This window comes from Cetorhinus maximus, chromosome 18 (assembly GCF_964194155.1).
Source record: "Cetorhinus maximus chromosome 18, sCetMax3.hap1.1, whole genome shotgun sequence".
Lineage (NCBI taxonomy): Eukaryota > Metazoa > Chordata > Chondrichthyes > Lamniformes > Cetorhinidae > Cetorhinus > Cetorhinus maximus.
In genome coordinates this window covers 91,064,198-91,080,908 of record NC_135896.1, presented here as the reverse complement: position 1 = coordinate 91,080,908, position 16,711 = coordinate 91,064,198, and the positions used below count along the sequence as shown (strand labels likewise).

The following is a 16,711-nucleotide window of genomic DNA, read 5'->3' as shown; positions in this document are numbered from 1 at the left end:
CTCCAAAGCCTTGACACCCTTGCACACACTCTATTCAGAGGAGGCGGGGTTTTCTCTGTATGTGTGTGTTGAGTTTTTTTTAAAGAATTGAGAATTTACCTTAGATGGCAAGGAAAGGGCTGCGTGAGGGTATGTCCGATGCTCTCCCTTCGCCCTGCCCCTGCATACTTACAGGCGACTTCTCATGCCGTCGAAAGGGGAGAAGTTTGCCAGCAATCTGTGGAATGCAGATGCTCAGTTCCAGAGTAAACGCGGCGAGAAAGAGGTAAAAAAAAAGAAAAAGATTGAATCTAATTCGGGATGTTTACTCCACGCGAAAAGAATTTCTGCTTCTGAAAGGAGAAATGTGATGATGTAAATCCACCCACACACCCACCCTGAAATCCAGTTAAAGCTATCTGCACAAGTACATGTCAGCATACCAGGGGCGTGGTGAGGTTAGGAGAGAGGGAGGGAAAGTGGGATTAAAACCCGGTCACTGTGCCGAAGGAAGGTGACATCCCAGGGAAGCCCTTTCTTCCCCGGTTGTGACATTTTAAAGTGGGCTCTGGAGCAGGTTATGACTTATGCTCTTGGATTTCACGTGTTAAAAGCAGGAGTTACATGTACCAGGGGTTAAAAAAAAACCCCCCATAAATCATGACAGAAAATTGCTGGAGATGTTCGGCTGCTCTGGCAGCATCTGTGGAGAGAGAGAGAGAGAGAAGCACAGTTAACGTCTGGGGTTTATGATCTACCCGTCACCACCCAACCCACCATTCGGTCCAGCTTCTCCCCCACGTGGGTATTTACACTCAACTGCTCACCTCTTCCACCCAGATCCCCTCCAATCCCTTCTCCCTCATCCTTTCTTACATAAGAGGGGTTTTTTTTTAAAAATATGGTGTTGTTTTAATCTTCTACATTTTTTTTACCGTCAACACCAGTCCAAGTGAGAAGCCTGAGAATTATTACACTTGAAGCATTCGCCTCCTTCCTGACTGGTATCGAAAGTGACTAGCCTTGTATTACAGAGCCAGACTTCACAGCAACTTGCCTTCCGAGGGGTTGCACCGTCCACAGTGGCTTCATCCCCACTGGCATCTGATGCATGGATGATGCTCATAGCCTTTATTGGGCGTGGGATCGTGGTTGAAATCGCAATCCTAACGGAAATGGACATAAATCCACGTTAGGGTGACTATAGATTCACACCAACGTGGTTAGAATCATTGTCGTTATCCAGGTTATTACAATCATTGTGGATATTTATTACTGATGTGACTCCAAACCCTGGGGTGTTTCACCTTGAGTGAAATGATGCATTCACAGGGAGGGGGAGCCCCTTGACACCCGTCAGCACCTTTGCAGACATTCAGTGCCTGCACCACCCTGTTAGTGACCCGCCCGAAGCAACTGCAGCTTCCAAATAAGCAGGGGACAGTGGATCTTCAGCGATTAGCGAGCGCCTGTTTGCTGCATTGCTAACTTTGACAGTGCAAGAACCCAAAAAAAAAATCTACAAACGTCACCCCGTCGCTCAGATGATAGAAGTGACATGGACAGATTTCCCCCCCTCCCCTCCCCTCTCTCCAGAGCAGCCAAATTCTCCCACTGCCTCTGGTTGTGGGGGGCGGGGGCGGGAGAGCCGCTGGCTCTGACGGACATATCGCTACATCAATAGGAGTGCGGGCTGGGAGGGGGTGACAGCCAATGGGAGCGGCGGGAGGAGGAGGGAGGGAGGCGGGATTTCCGCCGCTGAGGTGCGGCGGCGCCGCCTGCTTGTGTAAAGCGGCAGCAGAGAGAGAGAGCGCGAGAGAGCGCGAGCGAGCTGCTGGGTTCAGCCTGTCGGTGTTAGATTGTAACCTGGGGCTAAGCTGTGTAGCGAGACGCCGCAGGGAGAAGGACACACCATGGATCATTACGATGCTAACCACTCGCAGGGCAATGACTACATGCAGCCAGAGGATGACTGGGACCGAGACCTCCTCTTAGACCCAGCCTGGGAAAAACAGCAGAGAAAGGCAAGTGGGCAAGAACTGTTCCTGAGCAGCCAACCGGCTTTAGTCACCTAGAGGTTCAAAGCATTATCTCCCTTTGCTGCCTTTCCCCAGCTCCGGGAACTCGTTTACCGGTCGACTGATAACTGACGGGTTATGATAAATCTACCTAAAAAGCACAGACCCTCATTTTTTTTTACACACCCTACTTCTTTTTGAAATGAATGCTGTTTTAGTGGGGTGGGGGGGGAGTGTGAAAGCTGTCGGTTGTCTTGTCGTGATTTTTTTTTAACATTAAACTCATCGTCATTGTTGAAAATGGTTCAGATTTATGTACATGCATGTGTGTGTGTCAGTGTTGCATGCACAAGAGCCTGGTCCCTGTTCTGTAGCTGGGTTGTGCTGGGTTGAAGTTCTGAGAGCAACAGATGGTTTACTGGATGTCTCTGTCGATTCAGCAACGCAACGCCCAGTATCTTTCCCCGGTTTGCAAAACAGTTAGACTGGAGGATTGGCCCTGCAAACTCCTCAAGAGGGGAAAAAAATAGATGATGAACAAAAAACAAAGAAGCTTTTTAATGCAGGAGAAATTCTCCCCAGCCCCCATCTCCCTGATCAAAGCAGGGACACATATACATGGGTGGTAGGTGCCTTGACCTGGGTGTAGCCTCGCTGTTTTATGCAGGTAGACTCCATGTTTAACACAAGATACACAGTTAGACTCCCCTCCAGCGAGTTTGCTTGGTTAATCAGCTTTCGGAATATTGCAGCACAACACTCGGACCTTCCATGTGTTTAGTCCAATATTTAAATGGAATTAAGGATCGAACAGTTTGACATGAGCTTTGGTGAGTTTAATTTCGGTGTTTATTTCTCCCTCAGGCTGAACACTTTATTGGCTGAGGGAGAATTTTAAAATCGAGCGATGTGGGACTGTGTTTCTTCGGTCTGGTCACACACTGAAATTTTAGGGGTTTACTGTACAGTAGTGGGGGCAGTTTACCATAATAAATGCCAAAGCTGCCTTTCTCTCTCTGTCTCTCTCTCCTCTCACCTGGTATGACTGTGTCTGGCAGTGTCCTTCTGCAGCACCCTGGCCTGTTTCAATGTCAAACTCCAGGTACTAACCAAGCAGAAGTTAATCTTCAAACCACACTCTTGTGCTGTGGCTAGGGGGAATTCTTTCAAAGGACTTGAGACTGGGTGTACCAGGTACCATTGTTACTTATTTGAAGTTTCTCATAACTAATTCCACCTCAGCACCACACCACACCGCACCTTTCTGTGAATGGTACTGAAAACCAAACAGAATGAACAAGCTGTCAGTGGAGAAGCTTGTAAATAGGACCCAGTTAATCCTTAGATTTACTGTTGGGATTCTATTAATTTGAAATGAAACAGACAGTATCGTTGTATTCCCCTAAATCTTTTCTCAAACACTGTCCACACTTTCTGTTTCCTGATCTAAATCAGTCAGTGTTCTTTTGAAAAAAATAATGCATGTGGAGATTTAGGTGCTACAAAATGTTTTGGTGATTTTTTTCAAACCATGAAGGAAAATATTTTAGAGTTGATAAGAGTTTGGGAAGGATAAGGGTTGGGTTCATACTGTACAGTCATGTCCAAAAATGGTAACAGACATTCTTTCTATGCAAGTGTTTGATTTGTCTTGGCCAGAGGTTTTATGCATTAGGTCATTTTACTGCATTAGGTATATATCATTTTAAATGTCTGAATTTCTTTCGCATACCAAAGAAGTGACATTGTTGTACTTTTTCCCCCCTTCTGATTAACGGGTGATTGTTGTAAATTCTTTTGTCATTGTTACTGAGTGAAGGTGACTGTGGCTTTTCTCTTAATCTCCTGCTTCACCAGTCCATTCCTTAGGCCTGATAAAGAAAAATGTTTGGAGAAAGAAGCTTAACTTCTTAAGAAAATGTTTGTAGATGCCCCGGTTTGAAGTGTTAAGAGACAGAACATTTAAAAATAAGCTAAACAGTGCAGTGGGAATCAGGACAGTATCTCCAGGGTGTGTGCTGGGTACAGCCTGTCATGGGCCTGTAGAAAAGGTTTTACTTTTTTTCCCATTCCTCCCTCTTTTTTCGGTCATTAATCAAAGGTTGGACAGAGACCTTTTATTTCTAAAGAGGGACATTGTCTCCTATAAGTTCAAATATCAGAACCAGCTATCTAATTGTTAGAGGATCCAGGCCTGTCTTCTATGTTGGTTTATTATTTGCCATTTACCTAACACACTCCTGCTTGGATTTCCCATGCCCAGTCAAACTGCTTCTAAGTGTGAAGCTTTATTACCTTGTTCCGAAGTTCACTGTGATGTGTTGTTTTCAAAATGAAACCACTGGCTTGATTGAGGTTGATTCGTGATTCCCGCTTTTCTGTTCAATGGTTATTCCCAGCTCATTATAACGTTTCCCATATTGTGATCTTTAGTACTTCGATCTATTTATCTACACAAAAAATAATTTGACACCTGACACATGTGGCAAAATGGGGTTCCTTATGGAATTCTTAAAACAAACAACTTCCAGGACTGAACAGTGTTTATGGAAAAAATGCAAGCTGTTCTTTGTAAATCAAAAAGGCAGGGATGGTGTATCTTTATGACAAAATGTGTCTGTGTCCGTGCATTGCAGAAGATACTTATCAATTTTTGATACATTTTGAGCTCTTTCATCTTTATTTGCCATGTAAGTTTTTATGCCTGCAAGGCAACGAGTCCCCTCTGCCCCAACCACACCAAAGAGTGAATCCTAACCTTCCACTGAAGCTTTATTAATTTACAAAAACACAAAGCATCAGGAATGAAACAATCCAGAATACAATGACACGTTTCTATTGAGAGGAATTTTGCATTTGAACCACGTATTTATATTCCAGTTGCTGGTTGAAGATTTCAGTCTATATTAGGAGACTACTTGCTGTACACACAAAACTGCTGATGTAAAGTTTATCTGTACTGTAATAAAAACAGAAAATAGTGGAAATACTCAGCAGGTCAGGCAGCCTTCCTAGCCACTTGCTGTACCTGCATACTAATTTTGTGATCCATGTACCAAGACACCCAGATCCCTTTGTACTGTAGAGTTCTGCAGTCTCTTGTTTAACATTCTAAGGGAAAGCTTGTGTTCGGAGAGATTAAAGGACAAAAGGAATGACGGTGCAAGGCAAAATGAGATGGCAATGGGGAAGTCTTTTTGCCTTGTAACATCATCCCTTTGTCACTTCATGTCTCCTGCCTGCCATCCTAACACAGACCTTCCTTTTGGCTCTCGCCCCCTTGCCTCTTTCCCTGCCTCCGTAGTTGCTTAAAACCAATTACAACTGTTTTCCAGTTCTGAAAGATCACTGACCTGAAATGTTAACTCTGTTTTGCTCTCTCCACAGATGCTGCCTGACCAGCTGTGCATTTCCAGCATTTTTCTGCTTTTGTTTCTGGTTTCCAGCATCTGCAATATTTTGCTTTTGTAATCGAGGACAGACCTGAGATGGAAGAACATTTTTGTTTATCCGATTTTTGTTCATATAAATGGGTATCCGGCCTTGAGTGCAGACTGAGCAAAAGACATATCACCTACACAAAAGCAAAATATTGTGGATGCTGAAGCTCTTGAAATAAAAACAGAAAACGCGGTAATACTCACCAGGTCTGGCGGCAACAATGGACTCAGAAACAGATTTCATGTTTCAGAACCATTACCTTTTGCCAGAAATGGGAAAAGTTATCACCTTCCATATCACCTATCATATTCAATTTGAAAATGTTTTGTTTTAAGAGCAGTTTCTGCTGCTGTGCATGTTTGAGGCCTTCAGTGAGTTTAGAATGATATTTGTTCACTGATGTAGCGAATTGTAGGATAATATTATTGTTTATGTTAAGATAACGGAAACTTTGGCAACAGTGTGAGTCTTGGGGGATCTTTCGTCCTAGGTGGGTTGACAACACTTTTATTACCTGAAAAACTTTTTTCAGGCAATTTTTAAAAAAAAACTCTTGGGAGCTGCAGGATGAAAATTAGACATTACCAAACAAAATACTAGACAAGTTGCCAAGTGTGTCTGGTAGGATGCATATATAATAAAGAAAATTTTCTTTATGGACCAATACATAAATTAAAATGCACTTTACTCTCAGTAACCTTTTTTTTTGCCCTTCTTTAACAATTTTGTCTTTAAAACAAACTTTAACTTAATATGTAGAATTAAGATTTTCTTTTTGGCAATCGATTCTCGTGATTTAATAAAAAGCTTCTAATAGCACATCCAGAATAATTTACTGTCTCAGCTATATTAGAAGCAAAATGGTTGCAACCATGAAACCTGTCCCATGAACAAAAGACATTATTTATAACTATGGAGTTGCCATTCCACTCAAACAGGTTTATTTAGGGCACAATGATTTTTTTTTTTGTTAAAATAATCATTTGTTATATTGCACTTCATGATTTCAATGAGTTTTCTTTCCCCACAGTAAAAAAAAACACAGCTCTTACTTTTATTGACTTGATTCTTTTAGGTTTTTTCTCATGTTAGTATGATCCACCTGCAGGGAAGGAAATCTGCTGTCCTTACCTGGTCTGGCCTACATGTGACTCCAGATCCATAGCAATGTGGTTGACTCTTAACTGCCCTCTGCAATGGCTGAGCAAGCTTCTCAGTTCAAGGACAATTAGGGATGGGCAGCAAATGTTGGCCTTGCCAATGATGCCCACATCCCATGAAAGACTGAACTAAATTAACTGGAAGAGCTGGGAGCCACAGATGAGATGTAAAGAGCCGCATAGGCTTTGGTGCCAAAGGTTGCAGGCCTCTGGTCTAAGAAGTTACTGAGGCTTGTCCCCCCCTGACTCTCCCTGCCACTCCCACCCAGAACATTGGAGCTAGACCTTACACTGCTAGATTACTAGCTAGACTAAATGCACTACAGATTCTGTTTTCAAAAAATGTTATATTGTGAAGGAAAAAAAACACATCCATTTAATAAAAGATCCATCTTCAATTACGAATGCTGCTTTATTTTGGTTAAAACATAAATCTGTACAGTTTAATGGTACCTACACCTCAATATTTTTGCCTCCCTGTTCCAAATTTTGTGGGATCAAACTTGCTATAATGCCTTCTTCCCTTCCTTAACTATGTAGCTTCATTTGAAGGAACCACTTAATTACAGTAACTTAAGGAACTGTGATACTTTCATTCAATCTTATTTTTTTTTCAGAATTGTTGGCTTGGTACCACTTGTAATTCTCAAAATACAGCAGTATTATCCCAGAGGTCTGGAAGCATTATCCAGTTGAATGTATAATTTGTTGATTTATAATGTAATTTGTAAGTCTGTGCTTGGAAACACACTGTGCCCTAGCAACAGTGTTGCTATGCAGCTTTTAGTTTTGATGTCTTTTGTCAGTAGACGGACACTGCAGTGTTGATAAGGGTTGTTGGGGTGCTGATCATTGCCACTCTGCCGTATGCCTTTGACTGAAATCAACTGTCTGTTCATCAATGACTTTCCAGTTCAAGATTCTAGGTTCTTTCAGGACTGTAGCGTGCCAAGTGAAGCTTGCACTATGCACACACAAATCAAGGAGTAAAATTATGGGGATTTTGGTCCTGGAGCTCCAAAAGGGTTAATGTCGCACCTCCTCCTTCCCAGTCCATACACCACCAGACTTTCCCAGTTTTTTTTCCCCCCTTTCCCCTCCTGAGAGAGTTGTGGCTAAACGCTGAGATATGGATTTGTAAATGCCAGCAGACACCTTTATTTCACCCAAGCGGCCATTCGTCAGAGAGGACTGTCCTCATCTGACAGCCAGTCAGCACTTTCTGATTAGCAACAGGAGCTCCAGCTGATGTGCTTTTTTTGCCCCCTTTCCTTCCCCACCGCCTACCAACCCAGTGACATTGAGCCCAATCGCAGAGTTATCTGTGAGATTGGCTAACTGAACACAAATTGGGGATCGAATTTGGAACCTTCCTGGCTCGCCTAGTTTAGTACCACATAAGTCACTGCGTTTGCCCATGGAATCATGCAGTGAGTTTTGCTCAGTTTTTTTTTGTATTGAATTTTTATTCATTTCCTAAATGTCCCACCTCAAAAACACACTGCTTCATCACTGACTCCCATTCAACAATGGCTACTAGTAGATTCAGGGGAGTAGCAGCTAAATGGGTAGATTCTGTTCTCTTTGAAATGTCAATGTTGTTGAAAATGTGAAAATGGATGGCATTTATTAACTGTTGAAGTGGTTTTAAAATGGGACATTAATGTGAAAGATATAAGATTTTCTGTTAAGTGAGTGCTTCATTAGCTCAGAGATAAGCTATTCGAAGCACTGAAGATATAAGCAACGATTGTTAAAGGACACAACTGCATGTTTGGATGGTACTGTACCATCAGTAAAGTTTCATGTTTTCTGAGACAAACAGATATTAACAATTGAGAGTTCCCTTCAATTTTCCCCCAATCTCTCCCAAAGGTGTTGGACAATGGTGTACAGTCCCACAAGTGTTGATTACCCTCCAGTACTTTTCCTAATCAGCTATTTGCACGCAAACTGTAGTGGGAAGTATCAGACTGTTAGACGATGGAAAACATCACAACTGTGGGCCTCGCTCTCTCCTTATTTAGTAGCCAGTATACTGTAGGATTGCTTTGAAACAATCAGTATTACTCTTCCTAAACCAGGGACAGTGTAACCAATTGTAGCACCCCTATTAATGCCATGGTTGAGTTTAGCTAGCTCAACAGACTGGGGTTAAACCTGGTCTTCATCACTCCCATGCTGGAGTCTCAGCCATTAAACAAGAAATCGGAGGAGGAGTAGACCATATGGCTGGTCGAGCCTGCTGCGCCATTCAGTATGATCAGAACTGATCTTGGGCTTCAGCTCCTCTTTCTTGCCTGTTCCCCATATGTCTTAATCTCCTGAAAGACCAAAAATTTGTCTATCCCAGCCTGAAGTGTGTTCAACAATGGAGCACCCATAACCCTCTGGGTTAGAGAATTCCAAAGATTCACAACCCCTTGAGTAAGTAATTTCTCCTCATCTCAATCCTAAATGATTGGCCCCTTATCCTGAGGCTGTGCCCTTGTGTTTTAGATTCCCCGACCAGCGGAAACAATCTCTCAGCATCTACCCTATTATAAGCCCCTTCAGAATCTTATAAGCTTCAATGAGATTGCCTCTCATTCTTCTAAACTCCACAGAAAATAGACCCATTTGCTCAGCCTCTCATTATAGGACAACCCCTCGTCTCAGGGACCAATTTAGTGAACTTCACTGTACTGCCTCCAGTACAAGTATATTCTCCCTTAAATGTGGAGACCAAAACTGCACACCAGACGTGGCCTCAGCAAGACCCTGTACAACTCTAGCAAGAACTCTTTATTCCTGTACTCCCATCCCCTTGCAGTAAAGGCCAATGTACCATTTGCCTTCGTAATTGATTGTTGTACATGTATGCTAACATTTTGCGTTCCTTGTATGAGCATACACAAGTCTCTTTGAACATAAGCACTTAAAAGTTCCTCACCTGTTTTAAAAAAAATAAATAAATTCAGCTTTTCTATTCTTTTGACCAAAGTGAATAACTTCACACTTCCCTATATTATAATCCACCTGCCATCTTATTGCCCATTCACTTAATCTGGATATAACTTTTTGCAGCATCTTTGTATCCTCCCCACAGCTTACTTTTCCACCCAACTTTGTATCATCAGCAAACTTAGATACATTACTCTCTGTCTCTCCACCTAAGTCATTAATATAGATTGTAAATAGCTGAGGCCTCAGCAATGACCATTGTGGTACTTCACTATTCACTGCCTGCCAACTTGAAAATGTCTCATTTATGCGTACTCTGCTTCCTGTTTGTTAGCCAATCTTTGATCCATGCTATTGTATTACCCCCAAATCCGTGCACCCTTATCTTGCCTATTAACCTTTTGTGTGGCACCTTATTGAATGCGTTTTGGAAATCCAGATATCCTACATCGGCTGGATGTTAATGTTGGAAATAATGTTGCTTGGGGATGTACTGCGCAGTTGCATGCCTGGTATTCCATTTGAGTGCACACTGATGGAGTGCTCCATTGTCAGTGGTGCACCTTTCAGATAAGATACTAAACTTAGACCCTACCTCCCTTTTCCCTTTATGGAATAAATTCCATTGTAGTATAAAAAGAAGAGGGTGTTCTCATGGTGCCGTTCCAAACATTCACCTGTCAAACAGCATTTTTATTATCTGACATGTGTGGGGAATGGGTGGTGTCAGTTAATGAAAAATGACGGTTAATGGAAAGTTCTATTTACCAATGGAGTACAGCACACACTTGTAAGCCTGTATGAATGTGCAAGAACTCAGGAAGTAAAGAACAGTATTCATTTAACTTTTAATCTTTAACAGTGCATTCATACTTAAATTTAAGTGTGAAATAATGCAGTTTATGCAGGTATAGATTCCGAATAAAATTGCTTCCAGTTAGTAAAGTGATGATTCGTATTAGGGGAACATTCAGTTGGTAGAGTGCCGAATAACACACAGTTTACTGTCGTTGTTTGTGGAATCTTGTGGACGTATTAGTTGCTGCATTTGTCTATGTAACAGTGCCTACACTCCAGGAGTAACTCATTTGCTGCAAAGCAGTTTGTGATGTCCCCTGGACTGTAAATGTGTAAAATAAATGCAAGTTTCCTTTCTTCCTACTATGACACACTGTGACACACTTTGCTCTCTGCTTTAATCCTTTTGAGCACTGTAGCATAATTTGAATGGATAAAAGTTAGGAAATGTTCGCTGAGGGCACAGTATGTCTTGGGCTTGGCTCAGCGAGCAAAAATCTTACACAATTTTCCTGTCAAAAGTTCCTTTGTGCGTTAGCCAGGAATATCAAGTAATGCTGTAGGACTTTGTCTGTTTCCTCATTACCTGAGGTGGTGGAAAATTATGGTGGTTCAGACTTTAAAAAAAATCAACAGGAGTAATTTGACAAGGAAGTATTCAATGAACAGCAGGACATTAGGAAGTTCTGATGAACCAAGGGACCTTGGCGTGTGTGTCCATAGATCTCTGAAGGCGGAGGGGCATGTTAGTGGGGTGGTGAAAAAGGCATATGGGACACTTGCCTTTATCAATTGAGGCATAGATTACAAAAGTAGGGAGGTCATGTTGGAGTTGTTTAGAACCTTGGTGAGGCCACAGCTGGAGTAGTGTGTGCAGTTCTGGTCGCCACATTATAGAAAGGATGTGATTGCACTGGAGGGGGTGCAGAGGAGATTCACCAGGATGTTGCTTGCGATGAAACATTTAAGATATGAAGAGAGGTTGGATAGACTAGGGTTGTTTCGTTGGAGCAGAGAAGACTGAGGGGCGACCTGATTGAGGTGTACAAGATTGAGGGGCATGGATAGGGTGGATAGGGAGCAGCTGTTCCCCTTAGTTGGAGGGTCAATCACAAGGGGACATAAGTTCAAGGTGAGGGGCAGGAGGTTTAGGGGGGATGTGAGGAAAAACTTTTATACCCAGAGGGTGGTGATGGTTTGGAATGTGCTGCCTGGGAGGGTGGTGGAGGCGGGTTGCCTCACATCCTTTAAAAAGTACCTGGATGAGCACTTGGCACGTCATAACATTCAAGGCTATGGGCCAAGTGCTGGTAAATGGGATTAGATAGGTAGGTCAGGTGTTTCTCACGTGTTGGTGCAGACTCGATGGACCGAAGGGCCTCTTATGCACTGTGTGATTCTGTGAGCATTTAGCTGTTTATTTATTCAACTCAGTGCTGGGGCAGTGCAGTGATAGTGGGCGTTAGCTTGCTAACAACATCTAGTGTTCTTCTGTGGGAACTGACGCAGTTTGAGCCATGAGTTGGGAGGGAAATGAAAAGGGTCACTTGTGTCTTAAGTGACCTCCACGTCCACTAGGACCTCACCAATGTCCCTCATCTCTGCTCGAAGTCACATCAGCCCTTTTGGACCCATGCACACAACCTCAGGCAATGTGATTTCAGCCTTGAAGGTTGGAGAAAACAAATGGCCCTCGCAAGTAATCATAAATAAACACCTCGTGAAAGACCCAACACAGGAGGTCCCTGGTTTCGACCTCCCATGAAGCTTATGGACATCCCTAAACTGCAGCCGTACAAACCATGGCAGATGCGGATACCCAATGCACAAATGGGAAAATTAAAAACTCTCCTGTGTGCGACTGTGGTCACCCAGAACAGACCATGGTACACATAAAGACTCAATGCCCAACTCCTAAATACGAAGGGGGTATCACAGTGATACACACCGCCACTCTCGACATAACATCCTGGCTTGACCACCTTGATGTAAAATTATAGTTGTTGCTCTATACCGATCCATATAAAAGTAGAAGAAGTGGCCTTGTGCCAGCTGGTTCTGGAAGTTATTGGTGGTGGTGCAGGGGGAAGGCTGTGCCTCCACCATTCTCTTGGTTCCAGGCACCAGACCAGGGAGACTAGCAATAGGGAATGAAAATAAAAATACCCGTATATGTACCTGACTACCCTGCCAATTCCTGTTTGAAGTACGAAAAGGTGTGACGCTGATGCTGTCTAGGGCAGCAAACCTGCCGTCCCTACCTGGTGTGTGATTGCAGACTCGTACCAACATGACTGACTCTTAATGTCCCTGTGAGGTGGCCTAGCAAGATACCGTGTTACATGAAAAGGCTCCAAAGGATACAGTCTGCAGCAGTTCAAGAAGGTTGCCCTACTCCATCTTCTGAGGGCAGCTATAGATGGGCAATCAACGTTGGCCTTGTCAGCAAATGCTCACATTCCCCGCAATAAGTTTTGTTTTTAAAATGACGCACAACTTTCAGGATTGTCTGATGTTGGGTCAAGGCAGTGGTAGGCCCGACTGGATCTGAACCGGGAGGTTCACAGAGTGAGAAAGCAATGGCCCTGGCCTTTTTTTGAAGCGTTGACTGTTGCTGGGTAATGAATTGCTCACCTCGTGGTGCGGATTGTGTTTTCGGCTTTGCTTGTGGGAGGCATTTCCTGATTAAATATTTGTTGAGCTCAAAGGAGGTATTGGAACAGCTTTGAACTTCAGCTCAGAGGATGAAATGCCCTATCATTATTCCCAAGATTACAATGTGGAACTGACAGATATGCCTTATTAAATTGATCATTTTTATGGCTTTGTGATAGGAGGAACTGAATGTTCCTTTCTTTTTGTGAGTGGGAAAAAAAAATGGGCAACTTATCCCGTTCCTTCTGGCCAAGCTTCCTTCTCCCTCCCCTCCCCCACAAAAATGAACACCGGCAGTGGGTGTACATCTGGGTTTACAGGAGCGGAGTATCCTCCATTATCCCCATCATCCCCAAAACTGATGCTGTTGTCTTTACCCTCATCACTGACTCCCATCTCCTTTCTCAGCCACTCTCAGGCTGAACGAGATTGTTCACATCCTTGAAGCCCTGCTCAACCCTGAGCTAAGTTTCCAAAATCCTATCTTCATCAGGCGGATTGCTGACTTCCACCTCCTCCCTGGCTTCAGCTGGACCTGAAACCCTCGCCCGTGCTTTTATCACCTCCCAGGCTCTGCCTGACTTGTCTCCCATTCACTTTTTCCTCTAAACTTTGGCTCACCCAAATCTCTGCTGCCCTTACCTTTTTCCAAGTCACCCCTGTCCTCCGTTACCTCCCAGTCAAGGGCAATTAAGGATGGGCAATAAATGCTGGCCCAGCCAGCAACGTCCGCATCCCATAAACGAATTTTTAAAAAAAGACCCCCAGTGCCTCAAATTCAAAATTCTTATCATTTTGTTAAAATTCTTCTGTGGCCTTTCCCATCCCCGTCTCTATAATTGTCTCCAGAACGATGAAAAACCCACACTTACCCCGCTCCCCACAGCACCTCCGCCCCCCCCACCCTGACTCTCCTTTGACTATGGTCTCCTGTACACTGACCCCCCCTTCCTTTTCCCAACCACTGGTGGCCCTGATTTCAGCTGCCTGCACTCATTGCTCTAGAATTCCCTCACTAAACCTCTCCAACTACTGCTCTTCCTTTAGGACTCTCGCTAAGCCAACCTAATTTCTGAGGTTTTTGGGCACCTTCCCTAACCTCTCCTCCTTTAGCCTGGCATTTTTCTTACACTCCTGTGAAGCAAATTGGGACCTTGACTATACTTTCCTCCTCCTCCTACTCCTCCTCCTGGCAGCATGCCCTAAGATGGCATTGGCAACCATGGGCTTCCATTGGATTGGTCCATGATTGTGCTGGGCAAAGTACTGCAGTGGTTCGCTGTTGCCTTCTGCAGTATGGCTGACCAGGAAACCCTCCCACTCTTACTGCCTACCATTGGAGGAGGGAAAGTTTAGCACCTTAGGAGCTGCATTTTTTTTTTGCTCAATTTAATTTGTTCTCAGCGTATGGGTGGCATTGGCGTTGCTGGCATTTATAGTCTATCCCTAATTGCCCTGAGAAGTTGGTACTTGGCTTCCTGGCAGTTTTGGTGAAGACTTGACTACATTGGTGTGAGTCGACCTGAAATGTTAACTGTTTCTCTCTCCACAGCTGCTGCCTGACCTGCTGAGTATTTCCAGCATTTTCTGTTTTTTAAAAAATAATAAACACACACAGCTTTCTCTCCCTTACCCTCCCCGCACCCTATAGCTCCAAAGCCCATGGACACGACCACCTGTGATGTGCCCCCCACCCGCATGACCCCGCCAACTCTTCGCACCCACACTATGCCTGAGATTTGCTAATTGAGCATCAAACCTTCCTGACATGTATGCTCTTTACTGCGCAGACACCCACACAACTATCAGGGAAGCCATACCACTCTCTCAAACACGGATAAGCATGAATATGGTGCTTGTTACAGATGCAGGGTGCCTCTGGTTGTCTCGCTGCTGTTTGTTTGTCTTGTTCCACTGTTATACGTATGAATAGGAAATTTTAAGTGGGCCCAAATTTACAGTGAATCCATCGGCGTTTCTTCAGTTGAAGTGTTCTCTTTTTTGTCTCTATATATAAAAGTTTGTTACAGACTTCCGACCATGTAACTACTGCTGTCACTGGAGATAAATGTACATCTGTCACATGGAAGGTGGTTTGTAAAGCATGGAAGTATTGGTTGTCTAAGTACAGACTGTGTGGTTTTCTAAGCATAAAAATATCAGGAGGATTCCAGCACAATAGTATCAGGCCACCTGCAACTAAAGATGAACAAACAACCTCCCGGGATCAGCTCTGTTCTGTTTAACCAGAACTCAGTTGGCTCTGTTTTAAGGGTGGCTCCCTATTACTCAAAGGCAAGACAAGAGCTCGGTTCAGTGATGGCTTCTTTGCGGGGCTTCCACAGTGTCATTCCAGGAATGAAACGGAAGTTAGTTTGGTGCTTCTGAAACGCGAAGCAGGTAAAGCTTCCTTTCGGCTGGACCGAGCCAAAGAATGGTTGAAACGTGGAGAGGGTGCAAAATAAGATGGCAAGTTACCTTCATGGTATGATATTGTCATAGGCAGCGTTTGCTGTACAAGGGTTGGACTGGCAGAGAAGTAATGGTCTTTGAGGGGGAGGATGCCAGTTATCTATTGTGTGCGTCAGTCGTCAACTGAAGAGGAGAGGCCTTCAGAAAAGTGCCATACAATGAAATGGTATGGTTAGAAGTGAATGTAGCTTAATTCGAACATGAAGGAAACACTACACACAGTTTGCAAATTCCCATGTCCATGTTGTAAAAGGCTTAAGTTTTCATAATGGTGCATTTCTCAATACAGTTATTGCAAGTGCTCTATCAGTGTTGAACTTTGACTTATATCTTTGACTTCTCAAAGTCCAGCATGGTGCTCTGCTCTGACCTATCTCTGCAAATGTGGCTTGGTGCATATCATCTTGTTGCATATGAGGATTTTCTTTCCTGTCTTGTCTTGTCATTCTTTTTTAAAATCCCTAGCAGTAAATTTGGAGCTGTAGCACTGACTTTATAAAATCATAGGATCTCATGGCACAGAAGGATGCCATTTGGCTCATTGTTCCTGTGCTGGCTATTTGTAAGAGATATTCAATTGGTTCCTCTTTTCCCACAGCCCTGCAAAACATTCCCGTTCAGTTATATATCTAGTTCCCTTTTTGAAAGGTACTACAGAATCTGCTTCTGCGAACCGCTCAGGAAGTGAATTCCAGGTCACAGAAATTCAAGGTGTAAAACTAAAATGGGTAGATATATTCAATTCCATTGAACAACATGACCGTAATGAAGGGGCTCCTTCCATTTGCTATTTTTCTATCTCAGTCTGTCACTCTGTTTTTCAAATTTCTGTGGCTACCTTGTAGCCTGAGAGATGGTTGCAGCCTATGTGTTTATAGGGACTCCAGGCACTGCGCAAAACTTAACCTTCTCATCCACACAGGATTGAAATTCCAGTCACATACCTGGGCAAAGTCAAATGCGTAGCTTGCAGGACAAGTAAAAACAAAACCTGTTTATTGCGGGGTGTTTGATTCCTGGGTTGAATTGGTAGCTCATTGAATTGCCCAATGTTAGATGCATTGGCCTTGATTTTAACCCCAAACGGGCAGGAGGGGGTTAGGGTTCAAAGTAACAAAATCGAGCAAACCGATTCCATTTCCGCCAGATTAAAATTTAACAAACACGTCAGGCCATTGATGAGGCTCCTGCAGAACACACGCAAGGGGGCTAATTAACATTCAAAAGTCTTGGCCTAGTGACACG

The 16,711-nt window shown here is 43.5% G+C and overlaps 1 protein-coding gene across 7 annotated transcripts in view; it reads left to right on the top strand.

Moving 5' to 3' along the window:
• The first annotated feature begins 241 nt into the window (after positions 1-241).
• actn1 (actinin, alpha 1) overlaps positions 242-16,711 on the top strand; it is a 211,321-nt gene continuing 194,851 nt past the window's right edge. For 6 of the 7 annotated variants that reach the window (XM_078563177.1, XM_078563175.1, XM_078563180.1 and 3 more), the window contains exon 1: positions 1,764-2,003. In XM_078563177.1, coding sequence (XP_078419303.1) covers positions 1,893-2,003 — 111 coding nt within the window. In that variant the 5' untranslated portion in view covers positions 1,764-1,892. Of the gene's footprint in view, positions 266-1,763; positions 2,004-16,711 lie in introns of those variants that run through there. The other variant, XM_078563178.1, reaches the window with a different exon arrangement.